At 39.8% G+C, this 14955-nt stretch overlaps 1 protein-coding gene across 15 annotated transcripts in view; it reads right to left on the bottom strand.

Annotated features, from left to right (window-relative positions):
• Positions 1–14955, bottom strand: part of LOC116983051 (sarcolemma associated protein) — a 124628-nt gene that overhangs the window by 69863 nt on the left and 39810 nt on the right. For all 15 annotated transcript variants that reach the window (XM_033036593.1, XM_033036595.1, XM_033036594.1 and 12 more), the window contains exons 5-11: positions 10020–10082; positions 8571–8666; positions 8051–8122; positions 5077–5217; positions 3759–3896; positions 1388–1556; positions 625–675 (exon numbers count right to left, since the gene is read on the bottom strand). In XM_033036593.1, the coding sequence (XP_032892484.1) occupies positions 625–675; positions 1388–1556; positions 3759–3896; positions 5077–5217; positions 8051–8122; positions 8571–8666; positions 10020–10082 (730 nt within the window). The remainder of the gene's footprint in view (positions 1–624; positions 676–1387; positions 1557–3758; positions 3897–5076; positions 5218–8050; positions 8123–8570; positions 8667–10019; positions 10083–14955) is intronic.

Here is a 14955-nt window from a genome sequence, read left to right as displayed (position 1 = left end):
CAAAACATTATATTTTGGCTTTGCAGATTATTATTAACAAAATAAAAGCATGAGCAATCAAATTAAGTAATTGGAAAACATTTAAGCAGAAAATAAAATTCAAATTAATTATAAAAACATTTTAGACATCCTCATGGTCGTTTCAATCATTCAAAACTGGGCTTGTGGCTGGGAATTAGTGCCTTGACCTGTTAAAATGCTGCTATCAGTATTGAATCTACTATCAATTTGACTTGCACATTTGTGGATATTTTGGGTGAATGCATACAAGGTATTTTCACAGATTAGAGAAATCAAATGGTTTCTCTCATGGTTTCGTTCGATGCAGTCGTAAAAGCATGATTTGCACTATAATTAATAAGTTTGCTCAATTATTCCAAACTGGGTCATATTTTTGCGAAGAACAGCAGAATTTCACTGCAGTAAATTATTTCACGAACTGAATCAATACTGAAGCAATTTTTCTTGATGTTCGAAAAACAGTATGACACAACGAGTGATTAAATACATTAAAATCATCTAGCTTTTAGCCCGAGACTCTGATTTTAGTTGAAAGACCAAGAAAACAATTACATTAAACACTGCATCCTCCAGATACATTTAAATCATTTCTATTCAACTCACCTGTACTGTTGTGTTCCTTGATGTTTTTCTCCTGAAGTTGTTCTAACCGTACTAAATTTAAAAAAAAGCAGAATTTAGACTCTACTGCAATTGAGGTCAGAAATGAACATAGATTAAAAAGTAAACTATTTGAGTGGAATGGGAAATAAATGGAAAAATAATGCAAATCTTCCATTCTAGGTTTTGTATGAGCAACGACTAGTGACATTACTATAAGCATGTCCCCATAGCAGAAGGGTCCACATCGCGAAGCTGGAAGTATCCTGAGCTAATTCTGCTACCACCATCATCTACGCAGTGGTTCTTAACCTTTTTGGCACCAGTACGCGCATACGTGAACAAAATGCTGTATATGGTATGTACCTGTTAGGTTCCTAAACATGGGCTCAACAAATTGATATGTTATTTGTGTCCCCTTCATGACCCCCAGCAAATCCCCAAACGACCCCCAGGTTAAGAACCACTGATCTATTGCAACAAGTGATGGCTCCCACTGATTGTCGCCGGAAGCTGACGTCATTTTTAGGACAGACGATGACAGCGATGCCAACATTTGAAACGTGGAAGATGGGCACGAAAGAAGACTATAAGCACAATGTCTGAATAACATAGAACACAGCACAGTACAACCCCTTTGATTCACGACATCCAGAGATTCATAATATGCTTTGTATTGTTAATAATAATTTAAAAATCCAAGATGGCTGAGGTTGTTAATCCCTTATAATTTTAATTCAAGCAAATATCTGTAAGTTCTACTTACTTTGTAAAGCAGTGAGCCTTTCATTGGTGAAGTCGTTGTCAGCTTGCAGAGCTTCAATCCTAGCCTGAAGTGCCTGTTCCTTCTCTTCCATTTCATCTATTCTGTGCTGTAACTCCTTTTTCTCAGATAGACCCTTTTGTTGAATCTCCTCTTGTCTGCCTTCTGCTTGCTGTTCAAAGACAAACATCACACCTTGAATTAATGCAAACTGAATCATCGGGTCAATGTTTTACATTTTATCAGCAATGTTCATGTTTGACTATCTTACATAACATTGATTCCAAGCTGCATTCTTTCACATTGAAGTGGATATAGCACACTTGTTTAATAGGTCAATTGGGCACTTTGGGCTTCATCAGCCAGAGTAGTGAGTGTAGAAGTTGGGAGGTCATGTTATAGTTGAACAAGACATTGGTGAAGCCACACTTAGAATATTGTTTAAGAAGGAACTGCAGATGCTGGAAAATCAAAGGTAGACAAAGATGCTGGAGAAACTCAGCGGGTGAGGCAGCATCTATGGAGCAAAGGAAATAGGCAACCCTTCAAGGGTCTCGACCCAAAACGTCACCTATTTCCTTTGCTCCACAGATGCTGACTATTTCCTTCACTCCATAGATGCTGCCTCACCCGCCCAGTTTCTCCAGTATCTTTGTCTGCCTTAAAATATTGTGTTCAGTTTTGGTCAGCTTGTTGTAGGAAAGATGTTAAGATCGAAAGGGTGCAGAAAAGATTCACCGGACATTGCCACAACTCAAGGGCCTGAGCTATAGGGAGAGGTTGAGCAGACCATGACTTTATTCCTTGGAGCGCAGAAGGATGAGAGGTGATCTTATAGAGGTGTACCAAGTCCACCAATGTAAAGCACTTTGGCCAACGAGAGTTGTTTTTTAACTGTGCTATATAAATAAAAGTGACTTGACTTGACTTGGGGGGATAGATTAGGTAAATACACAGTCTTTTACCCCGAGTAGATGAATCAAGAACCAGAGGACATAGGTTTAAGTTAAGGGGAGAAGGATTTCATGGAAACCTGAAGGGCAACTTTTTTTTTTAATACAAAGGGTGGTACTGTAGATGTATGGAACGAGCTGCTTGAGGAGGTCGTTGAGGCAGGTACTATCACAATGTTTAAGAAACATTTACACAGGTACATAGATAGGATAGGTTTAGAGAGATAAGGGCCAAAGGCAGGTATTTGGGGCGAGTGTAGATGTTGGTCGGTATGGGCTAGATGGGCTGAAGGGCTTATATACATTATGCTGTCTGACTCTTATGACTATAACTAAACTAAAATCAATATTTTTACACAAAAGAATTACAGCAAAAATAGTTGACCCAACACACCCTTCCACTTTGAGTTGATATAATCAATAATACGCATCTTGAGCATACACAATTGCTTTTCATTCAATGGCTTTCCAGGTATTTTAGTCTCATTTACCTCTCTGGTAATTTTGTTACTTTGCTTTTCATTCTGAAAATGTTAAACATGCCTAACTCAGCTTTGTAAGTTCTTGACAAAGCTTCTTGAAGCAAAATCATTTCCTTCCACAAAAATGAATCTCAACTTTTTCGATAATCTAAAATTGATTATTGATCAGTGAACCAATGATTTGATCAGATATAGAAAAAACAGGTTGAGTAAAACATACTTCATAACATATTTTATAAGAATACCTCAATAAACAATACTCTTAACTGCCTTTTTATACAGTGTCATTGTCCTTTAGTAATGTTCAGGCAACCTCATCTCCATTACACAGCTACATATCTTCACCAGATAAAAGCTGTCCAGGGTGTGACCTCCCTAGAGGAGCAATGGTGAAGCTCAACAGGCTTGGTACTGGAATTGGGCGTTTCAATGGCAGCGTGTGGAGATGGGGTCTCCGCCAGAGCCCAGCCTGTGAATGCAGAGCAGAGCAACAGACAGCCAACCATGTCATATCTGGGTGCCCGCTCTACCTCCCACTGAATGGAGCTCGGGGCCTGGCAGAGACATTGACGCAGACACAACAACCTGGCTGCTCAACACCCAGCTTGAGATCTAACTATTCCTTTGGTTTATTTATGTTTCATTCGCAAGAAGAAGTAATGCTCAAAATGAATCATCCTTTCATTCTCACACAATACATCGGTCAGTTGTAGGTCTCGCAACTAAAACATTTTTTTTTCTGTTTGTGTCCAAATCAATTAATAAGCACTATTAAAACAAGGACAAAGAAAGTAAATTCTGAGCTACCTTTGTTCTACCTAAACAGAAAAATTATATATAGCAATTTTCTCATGCTTCTCACAAAAAAAACTCATTACAAGAAGGAAGAGGTAGTTTTAAAATTCCTTTCAACTCAAGAATGTAAATATTCAAACTCACCTTTAACTTGTCTGCAAATTCTTTTATTTCATTCACAGCTCCATTGTACTTATTAGCCAGTTCTCTTAATTCCTCCTGTGTTCTGTCATTCATTTCCTTCAAATGAGTGCATTCGTCCTCAGTGTTACTCAGACTTCGCTATACATTAAAACAAAGAGAATTATGTACAGTATATATTTCTGGAACACCTTTAGAGCCAAAGATGCATCTGCGATCGTCTTAGACTCATGCAGCGCGAGACAGGCATGATTTACATTTACCATTACTTTGTTCTTCCTTTTACAGGGTTAGATATGGTGCAAATTGACCTATTTTCTCTACATCTTAACAAAAATAACCCAAGGACAGAACGTGCATTGATTTGAAGCATTGGACCAAAATAGAGATGATAATTTTGGTGTCTCAAAGCTTTTTTTAAATTAGTCTGTAAAATTTAAAGTATTTAGTTTAAGGTGTCTCAAAAATAGTCTAAAACTAAGCCAATTAGCTGGTTGATACAAAGGTACTGGCACAGCTGTGTGCTATTTAGTCCCTTGCAGCAATTCTGTTATTCAATGAGAAGGATCATGGATGATCTGTGACCTAATTCCATTTACATGCTTTAATACCTTTCATTAACAAACAACCTCTTTCAAAAAAGGTTTACAGCATGAAAAGCCCATGTACTACACTGCGCACAACAAATAACATTGTTAAAGTTTCTAAAACTACTTGTTTCTACAAAGATTATCTAAAAACGATAAGTACACCAAAGAAAATGTCAGCAACATCTATCCTATTTGTACAACTATTTTAAGAGGATTACATTTGACAGTGACTGTTCGCATGTCTACTTCTCAGGGGGAAAGCATTTCTCATCCATGGTTCACTGGCATGTTGTACCTATAGATCCGAGCTCACGATTTGTGTGAAGTAAGATCAGCAAACCGAATTTAGCATGCTTAAATTATCAAGAGTTATGAGACACTGGAGAGTTATCTCACTGGTCTTGATCCAGCCTTCCGAATGAATACGCCAGAGATTTTTTTTTATCAAAGTAGAGAGTCCACCTTTTAAAAATTATGAGAAAGTAAAATTAAGAGTCACAAAGCAGGACCAATCGATGTGGAAAAATAGTTGTAGAAATGGGATGAACGCCGTTGCAGATTCAAACTGTATTAAAACAACATTGAGAAAACATTTAGACAAATTCAATGATAGGAATGGTTTCAGGGGACTTGCAAGCAAATGGGAGTAGTTCGGGTAAGAACTTTGGCCGGCATGGGCAAGTTGGGCTATTTCTGTGCCGTATGATTCGATGACTCCATAACACAATTACCTCAACCTCTGATAGCTTCCGGACTACTTCTATTTTCTCCTGAAGGACCCGCCTCAAGGACTCTTTGGCTGTCGTCTCGTAGCTATGCTTATCTTCTTGTAATGTTACCAACTCTTTCCTTATGCCATCTTCAGTTTGGTTCTGTTGTGTACAGACAGAGAGAGCAATAAGGCAGATTAAAATCCGGTAGTACAAGCCACTGTAACTTTAATACGATCTTTACTTTTATCCTTCCAATAAACATTTTTAACTGAGATACCGTTGAGTGAATATTTTATATTAAAATTGACTGATCCAACTTTAAGACTGAGGATGGTAAAAATATAATTCACTTAAGCATAAAGAATTTCTGATGAAAATCTATTTGTATTCAGTTGAATGGAACAAAACATAGGTATCTTGTGAACAAATATACTATTTTCTTCTTTCTTTCTCTTTTTCAGAGGATTATGGGAGATTTCAGTCACGAGGCTAAGCTTATGTGTTGATAGGTGGTGGCACAATCATTACTGAGCATAAATGGTCGTAGTTCTTTTAATTAGAGTAGTTCTTTTCAATTGCAATCTCCAACATAATTAAACGCATTATTTTAAACTATTATTAACTTTCCCTTTCCAAGGGTAGAATTCATTTGCCCAGATTTTACAGGAAGCCATGACCAATTTTTCCATTTCTGCACATCCATCTTTGAATGTGGAAGATCAGAAGCTGCAGACAGAAGTTCCCAACTGTTTGGTTGGTTGTATTCCCTGCCCGATGTACTCCAAAGAGAATCCATAACATAGTGGTGCAAATAGAGTAGTGCACAAATATCCTGTGCTGGGGTTGGAATTGGCAGGACAAGTTCTATCCAATTGCACCGTCCACATTATCCACGGTTTGCGTGCTCAGGAAGGCGGCCCCAGTCCTAGCTCAAGCTGCTTTGAACAAGTAGATCAATATACATGTACGCATTGGGGAGACAATCAGTGTTGGCGTAAATATGCCCATCAGTTTCCAGACCACTTGCGTCAAATGGCTCCCTGCTGTGCACTGTTGAACAGAGGGCAGTCTTTGTGCACAGTCTAATCTTGTGAAACGATCACTGCATGCCAGTATTAATGCATTCAACTGAAGTCTGACGGCTAATGTCATTCCTTTTTATTTAACATCTTAATGTGTTTATTACGCATGTTAAGTTTCAGAACATTTTCTTCTTCTTAAGCCTTTTGCTCCTCTAGGGAGCATAGGCCATTGACAAATGTCCTCCACCTCACTCGGTTGTTGGCAGGTTTTAGGGACATTCAGGACATTTTAGGGCATATTTATGACGGGGTGGGTGGGGAATTATTCGATAAAGTGGTATTTATGTTTGTTTTCATGCTATATGAAGGCCCTGCCCATATCAGAGGTGGATAATGAGGACTTTGCTACAGGTATTGGACAAAAATGATCGGGACGGACTTAAGTGAGAGTTAGTTTTATCATAACAATCGCTTGAATATTTTAAAGTATTTTGGGGATCTTTCAAGAAATTAGTTTTAAGAGTTTTTGAATGCTAGGTTCTTTCAAAAGTATTCAGAGTTTGAGAGCTTTGAGTGTTACACATTAGCATGAAAGCATTGCTGAGCCAACGTGTCACAGTTTCATTGTATCTTTTTTGTCTGCAAACTGGTTCAGCAATAAAATCAGAGCCAAACATAACATTAACAACTGAGCAAAGCAAACTGGAAAAAAATGGGCAAGGAGATGGAAATAAAAAACCAAGAGGCAAGTGAAAAAGGGTAATAATCTTTAGACAACAGTGTCCAATATAATTCCTTGATTTATTTTATCATAAAGCATTTCAATTAGCGTATTTGTTTATCAGCACGAATTTAAAAAAAAGCAAGCACCTAGCTATTTGGTTTGAGTTTGTGAAACTATTTTGATCAATTTTCCTGTATTTTGTCTGTTTCCCTTTATCAACTTCACTCTCAGATGTGTTACCAATTCTTTTATACACAACGTTAAAGTTTCATTTTTTTAGTTTGGAGATACAGCACGGAAACAGGACCTTCGGCCCACCGAGTCCGCGCCGACCAGCGATCCACGCACTTACACTGTCCTACACACTAGGGGACAATTTACAATTTGACCAAAGCTAATTAACCTACAAACCTGTACGTCCTTTGGAGCGTGTGAGGAAACTGGAGATCCCGGGGAAAACCCACGGGGAGAAGGTACAAACTCCGTACAGACAGCACCAGTAGTGAGGATTGAATCTGGGTCTCTGGTGCTGTCAGGCAGCAACTCTACTGCTGCCCTGCCATGCTGCCCTTAAGTCTCAAGAACATTTCATGAGCTAAAGACATTTTGTTAGATTGATTGTTTAAGAAGGAACTGCAGATGCTGGAAAAATCGAAGGTAAACAAAAATGCTGGAGGAACTCAGCGGGTGAGGCAGCATCTATGGAGCGAAGGAATAGGTAACGTTTCGGGTCGAGACCCGGAAGGGTCTCGACCCGAAACGTCACCTATTCCTTCAGACTGAAGAAGGGTCTCGACCCGAAACGTCACCTATTCCTTCAGACTGAAGAAGGGACTCGACCCGAAACGTCACCTATTCCTTCAGACTGAAGAAGGGTCTCGACCCGAAACGTCACCTATTCCTTCAGACTGAAGAAGGGACTCGACCCGAAACATCACCCATTCCTTCACTCTATAGATGCTGCCTCACCCGCTGAGTTCCTCCAGCATTTTTGTCTACCTTCAATTTTTCCAGCATCTGCAGTTCTTTCTTAAACAATAGTTAGATTGATTATTATGTTTGAGGGAATTCAGTGTTTTGGTAAAATGCAGTAATGTTCATACATTTTCATAATTTTGAAGATCTATTGAGACCCCACTAAACCTTCAACATTCAATTAAAACAATCAATTTGAATCTCTTTTTAAAACCATAGCCATTCATTTCAGATATAATTGTACCAAGGCAAAAATAATAATACTACTTACCTTTGAGTAAGCATGTAGCTGGTTTCCCATTACTTCAAGCCTAGATAGTAACCTGTCTTCATCTATTAAAGCCTGCAATAGCATCAGAAAATTGGGGAGAAAGTCACTTCAATGTCGGATACCCAAAGAATCTTTCCAAATCCCAATCAATGAAATTTTCACTTAGGAAGTATTATCACCACTACAATGATTCTAGTGGAAAGGTTTAGAGGGATATTGGCCATATGCAGACAGGTGGAACCGGCGTAGATGGGGTATTTGCACAATCCGCAGGCATTGCCACTTTCATTTCACTGTACATCTTGTATGTGTACGTGACAAATAAAGTTGACTTGACTTGATCTTGGTCGGCATGGACCCCTGCAGTCAGAGGGAGAACGTGCAAACTCCACACAGACAGCACCCAAGTCTTTGGCACTGTGAGCAGCAGCTCCACCAACTGCACCACTGTGCTGCCAAAGTTGCTCCAAACATACTCTAAAAACCAGCATTGACATCACTCTGCGCGTCTTGTAAGTACCTGCCAGCTACTGTCTGATGCCTCTTGGGTATTAGCTAGTAACCGTTGAAGGGTGGCCAACTTCTGTTCCAACATCTGTTCTCGGTGCAAGGCCTCCTGATATTTGGGGAAAAAGAAATCAGCAACATTCGACTCCATCTGCACATCACGTTGCCTCGGCAAGGTCAGCAGCATAATCAAGGACCAGTCTCACCCTGGTCACTCCCTCTTCCCCACGCTCCCATCAGGCAAGAGGTACAGAAGTCTACATTTCCAAACCATACCTCCAGATTCAGGGACAGCTTCCTCCCAGATGTTATCAGGCGATTGAACTATCCTACAACTAACTAGAGGGCAGTCCTGACCTACCATCTACCTCATTGGAGACCCTCAGACTATCTTTAATTGCATTTTATCTTGCACTGAATGTTATTAGCTTTATCCTGTATCTGTACACTGTGGATGGTTTGATTGTAATCATGTATAGTCTTTCCACTGACTGGACAGCATGCAACAAATTAGCTTTTCACTGTACCTCGGTACACGTGACAGTAAACTAAACTAAAAGAATCAATGCAAGATAAATAAAAAGTGCGGTGAGAAAAAAGAGACAGGAGTTTTATTTTGCTCACTCAGTCTGTGCCACCCCAAACCTCACACTATTAATCTATTTTCTATATTCCAAATACTTCATAACCTTTACATAACCTTCATTTGGAAAAACTAAAATTAATTTTCTTTATCCTAATTACTAATCCCTTTGCTCACAGGTTTTATCCCATTTCATCTATTCAGTCACTATTTTCAGCTTTTCAATTGTTAATTTCATCTCATGTGGATACTACTCCCTTATCTGGTTTAGTAGCTCACATTTGCAGAATACCATGTACATCGTATTAATTTCACATTCAGCTCTCCTTCGGCACACATGAACCGTCTTGTTGACAACAAACAATTTAAGTTTGCATATTTTCCTGCCTATATCCATGGGAAACGCTGAATTATATTGAGGCTTGTTATTTTGTGTTACACTGCGCTGATCCTGTTTCTTGGTCAACAATCATTACTTGCTCATCCACATTTCCTAAAGCATCAGATGATCGCTAACATTCTCTTCATTTGATTTATGCCAATTTAATTTCCGTGCCTAAATTAATCCCGCCTCTGGCATTCCTTTATTTAAAATTGGAGTTCCTCAGTGATTGATCCACAACCATATTATTTCTGCTTAGAATTAGAATTCCTGTTACGTTTCATGTGGCCTTTGCAATCATCACAAAATATTACCTCAAAATCCCAAATATATATATAAAATATAAAAACTTAGCTCCACGACTAAATACATCAGAAAAGGTAAATCGTTGTAATAAATACGAACAAGTTGATGACAGATTCCTTAGTTAACAGGATAAAAAGCAAATAAGCTATATCGCTAGAATAGCGAAGAGTACAGTCACTGGTAGGTTTTACCTGTAGATACTGTGACAGCTGGAATAGTTCCTGAGAGTACATACTGGGAGAATTAGCAGCTACCTGGGGAAGGGAAGGGGACACTTGTTAACCATTTGAGAGGAGTGCGAGGAAACGTATTCGCGTTATTCCCTTTATCATGTATCTAAAACACTGTGAATGGCTCAATCGTAATCATGTATTGTCGTTCCGCTGACTGCATAGCACGCAACAAAAGCTTTTCACTGTACCTCGGTACACGTGACAATAAACTAAACTCTAACTCAAATGTTGAAAGGTTAAAAGAATTTCATTGCTGAGTCTCACATTTTGTTATAAAGCAAAACACTGCAGATGTTGGAAATGTGAAACAGAAAATGTATAAAATATTCAGCAGTTAGGCAGCAGCTTTGGTGAAAGAAACACGTTTAACATTTCAGACAAGTTTCTCTTGCCAACAAAGTTACTAAATTCCTGTGCATTTCATTATCCATTCTGCCTTTATAGTGTGGTGTAAAATTCTTATTGAGGGAACCAATTTTTAAATAGTGATATTTTAGATTACAAAATAGCATGAGCAAGATCCCAATTATATACTCCCTCTTTTCCCCTCCCATCAGGCAAAATGTATAGAAGTGTGAGATCGCACATCTCCAGATTCAGTTACAGTTTATTCCCAGCTGGTATCAGGCAACTGAATCATCCTACCACAACAAGAGAGCAGTGCTGAACTACTATCTACCTCTTTGGTGACCTCACAACTATACCTCGGTACACGTGACAATAAACTAAACTAAACTTAACTTCCATTTTTCATTGTTTTTCAGACTGAAGAAGGGTCTCGACCCGAAATGTCACCTATTCCTTCGCTCCATTGATGCTGCCTCACCTGCTGAGTTTCTCCAGCATTTTTGTCTACCTTCGATTGTTCCAGCATCTGCAGTTCCTTCTTAAACATGAATCTAGCAGAATATCTACCAGTCAAACGTACACGAACCAGCTCCTGCTGGTACTTGAAATAAAACTATTGCACACTATGAAGCTGAACTGTACACAAAAGCCCAGATTCAATCTTCCGTGCCCGGTTGTGCATTTATCTCAACCAAGGTGGCTGCTGTGGGTCGTAGTAATTATCTGAGTTTTCAAGGGCAAGTTAAAGAGAGTGAATGTCATATTACAATAATCAAAATATTTGAACAACACTCCTTTAGCCCCACAGCTCAGCAGTTCTACCAAACTCATGTGGAATATTAAAAATTCCTCCCTCCACTTAATAGCAAGCCACACTGTGGAAAACTGCCTGGAATGATGCAATGTGTTACTCCAACATATTCTGGAATATATCGATTCCTTCACTTTGTCAAACGCTTGAAGCAAAATGTTCGCTCATACTTGACGGTGATTTATGCAATTGGAGCAGCATACAATGATGCCGTTTCATAAATCCAAGAGGCCTTCAGTTCGTCTACTCCTCTGCTCAGTGTTATATCATGTCATCGCAGTTAAAAGGTCCACGAGGATGAGAAAGACATAACAGGATTTCCAGCCAACAGAATAAATCCTTTTTTTTTTTTTTAACTTATTCCAAAACATCACACAATTACCAGTGGCCAATCATCAAATAGTACAAGACGTCCCCAGGATACGAATGCCTGACTACAGACAGCCTGTACATATAATCACGCATTTGGGACACCATTGGGATGGATTTGTTGGCTGTAGCAAGGTTGTCGACATTTTCCGCCATGTGGTACTCACATCAAGACATTGTTATTGCATCTTGCAGAGAGATCTGAGGAGTTGCATTAAACATCCTGGCTTAACTATCCTGGGTGGCACAGTGACGCAGCAGTCGAGTTGCTGCCTTACAACGCCAGAGACCCGTGATCGATCCTGACTACGGGTGCTGTTTGTATGGAGCTTGTAGATTCTTCCTGTGACCGCGTGGGTTTTCTCCGGGTGCTCCGGTTTCTCCCACACGCCAAAGACATACGGGTTTGTAGGCTAATTAGCTTGGTAAAATTGTCCCTCGTGTGTGTGTGTGTGTGATGGTGTAAGTGTGCGGGGATCACTGGTCAGTGCGGACTCGGTGGGCCGAAGGGCCTGTTTCTGCACTGTATCTTTAAACGAAACTAAACTAAACTTAACGTTGCCTTAGTTGGCCTCTGTCTTTATTTAAATATATCATCAGGTGGCCTCACATTTCCAACTTGCAAACTGTGTGTTACAGACAGCTCTCAGCAGTGGGAGCCCCACTGTGGCCTGGGAACATCCTACACTCTGGAAAAAAATATACAACAGTCATAAGCAGGCATTTATATCCCTGCATACCACAAGACAACCAAAACACATGGCTTCGCAAGCGCATTGGACATTATTTCTTGGACTGTGGCAGACTGCATTATTAGCAGGCATGCAAAAACAGAGAAACAGCTCTGACATCGTTGACCTATTATCATTGACTATCATGAATTCTGACATTCCCTTCACCGATGCTGCCTGACCCATTGAGGTACTCCAGCACTTTAAGTATGGACATTAGAACAATAGAACAATAGACAATAGGTGCAGGAGTAGGCCATTTGGCCCTTCGAGCCAGCACCGCCATTCAATATGATCATGGCTGATTATCCCCAATCAGTACCCCGTTCCTGCCTTCTCCCCATATCCCCTGACTCTGCTATTTTTAAGAGCCCTATCTAACTCTCTCTTGAAAGCATCCAGAGAACCTGCCACCACTGCCCCCTGAGGCAGAGAATTCCACACACTCACCACTCTCTGTGAGAAAAAGTGTTTCCCCATCTCTGTTCTAAATGGCTTACTCCTTATTCTTAAACTGTGGCCCCTGGTTCTGGACTCCCCCAACATCGGGAACATGTTTTCTGACTCTAGTGTGTCCAAGCCCTTACAATCTTATATGTTTCAATGAGATTCCCTCTCATCCTTCTAAATTCCAGAGTGTACAAGCCCAGCTGCTCCATTCTCTCAGCATATGACAGTCCCGCCATTCCGGGAATTAACCTTGTAAACCTTCACAAGGACATTAAGTATGTGAACAAGGTGGTGTGCATCTGCAGTTTAATCAAAACAGGGTTGGAGTATGGATGAGCAAGCTCTCTTGCTCTATTAATCCCTTCAGTTTCTCTCCACCTAATATTACAAAAGATTTGTTATTACAGTCGACAATTACATTTCTTCTCCTTTCAGAAAAAAGATCAGTAATTCTTAGGTTCCTTCTATTGAAACGAAGTTAACATCCAGGTGCAACAATGAATAGGAAAGGGATGATTTAGTGGATTTAAAAAAAAAATTTAAACGATGGAAATGTGAAATAAAAGTGCTGGAACTCAGCAACTGACCCACAACACGGACCACTTCTCTTTCCACAAATACTATCCGACGCTGAGTTTTTCCAGCATTTCCTGTTTTTGTAAACAATGTATTGGCCTTTATTGCAAGAGGGTCGTCTAAAAACCCACAGGAGAATGCAAGGTCTTACATTAAGGTAGCATCTTTCTTGACCTGCAAATATTGCAAAGTTGATGAAATAATTATAAGGTCGTTTTGTTACAATCAAAAGGCAATTTGTGTCCAATAAAGTTTTACAAATAGCAAATAACAAGATAAGTCATGTTCATTGAGAGATAAATATTGATCCGGGATGACAACACTTATTTCTCAATCATTGTTACACAACCACACTGGCAGTTGGCTTCTCTGACCACACAATGCTTCCTTTTTATTGCACTGGCTTTTCTTGCCATAGATTCTCAGGCTTAAGTCCCATTAGTTTCTGAATCAGTTGAGAATGCTGCCAATGTAATTATGACTGACATCGAACTAGCTCTGGCAACACCTAAACCAGAGCCATGGGCTTTCGTACCGCACATGTCCGAGGAAAAAGGTTCACTAAACTGCTTACAGAAAGGGTTAATTGACTTGAATGGGCCCGTATTCTCTGGAGTTTAGAAGAATGAGAAGAGATCTCCCTGAAACAATCTACTTGGAAACTTGACTGAGTTGTTTCTCCGGCAGTAAGGTCAGAACGAGAGGTCATAATGTTAAGATGAAATGCTGTGGAGAAAAAAATTCTTAAGTAAGAGTTGCGTACAGTGCCCTCCATAAAGTTTGGGACAAAGACCCATCATTTATTTATTTACCTCTCTACTCCACAATTTGAGATTTATAATCGAAAAAAAATCACATGTGGGTAAAGTGCTTATTGTCAGATTTTAATAAAGAACATTTTTATACATTTTGGTTTCACCATGTAGAAATTACAGCAGTGTTTATACGTAGTCCCCCCATTTCAGGGCACCATAATGTTTGGGGCACAGCAGTGTCATGTAAATGAAAGTAGTCATGTTTAGTATTTTGTTGCATATCCTTTGCATGCAATGACTGTTTGAAGTCAGCGATTCATGGACATCACCAGTTGTTGGGTGTCTTCTCTGGTGATGCTCTGCCAGGCCTGTATTGCGGCCATCTTTAGCTTATGCTTGTTTTGGGGGCTCGGCCCCTTCAGTTTACTCTTCAGCATACAAAAGGCATGATCAATTGGGTTCAGATCGGGTGATTGACTTGCCCACTCAAGAATTGACCATTTTTTAGCCTTGAAAAACTCCTTTGTTGCTTTAGCAGTATGTTTGGGATCATTGTCTTGCTGCAGAATGAACTGCCAGCCAATGAGTTTTGAGGCATTTGTTTGAACTTATAGGATGTGTCTATACACTTCAAAATACATTATGCTACTGCCATCAGCAGTTGTATCATCAATGAAGATAAGTGAGCCAGTACCTTCAGCAGCCATACATGCCCAGGCTATAACACCCCCACCACCGTGTTTCACAGATGAGGTGGTATGCTTTGGATCTTGGGCAGTTCCTTCTCTCCTCCATACTTTGCTCTTGCCATCACTCCGATATAAGTTAATCTTGGTTTCATCTGTCCACAAGAC

The sequence above is a fragment of the Amblyraja radiata genome, chromosome 18, assembly GCF_010909765.2.
Source record: "Amblyraja radiata isolate CabotCenter1 chromosome 18, sAmbRad1.1.pri, whole genome shotgun sequence".
Classification (NCBI taxonomy): domain Eukaryota; kingdom Metazoa; phylum Chordata; class Chondrichthyes; order Rajiformes; family Rajidae; genus Amblyraja; species Amblyraja radiata.
Note: the sequence above shows the minus strand (reverse complement) of the source record. Positions and strands in the feature narration are given on the sequence as shown.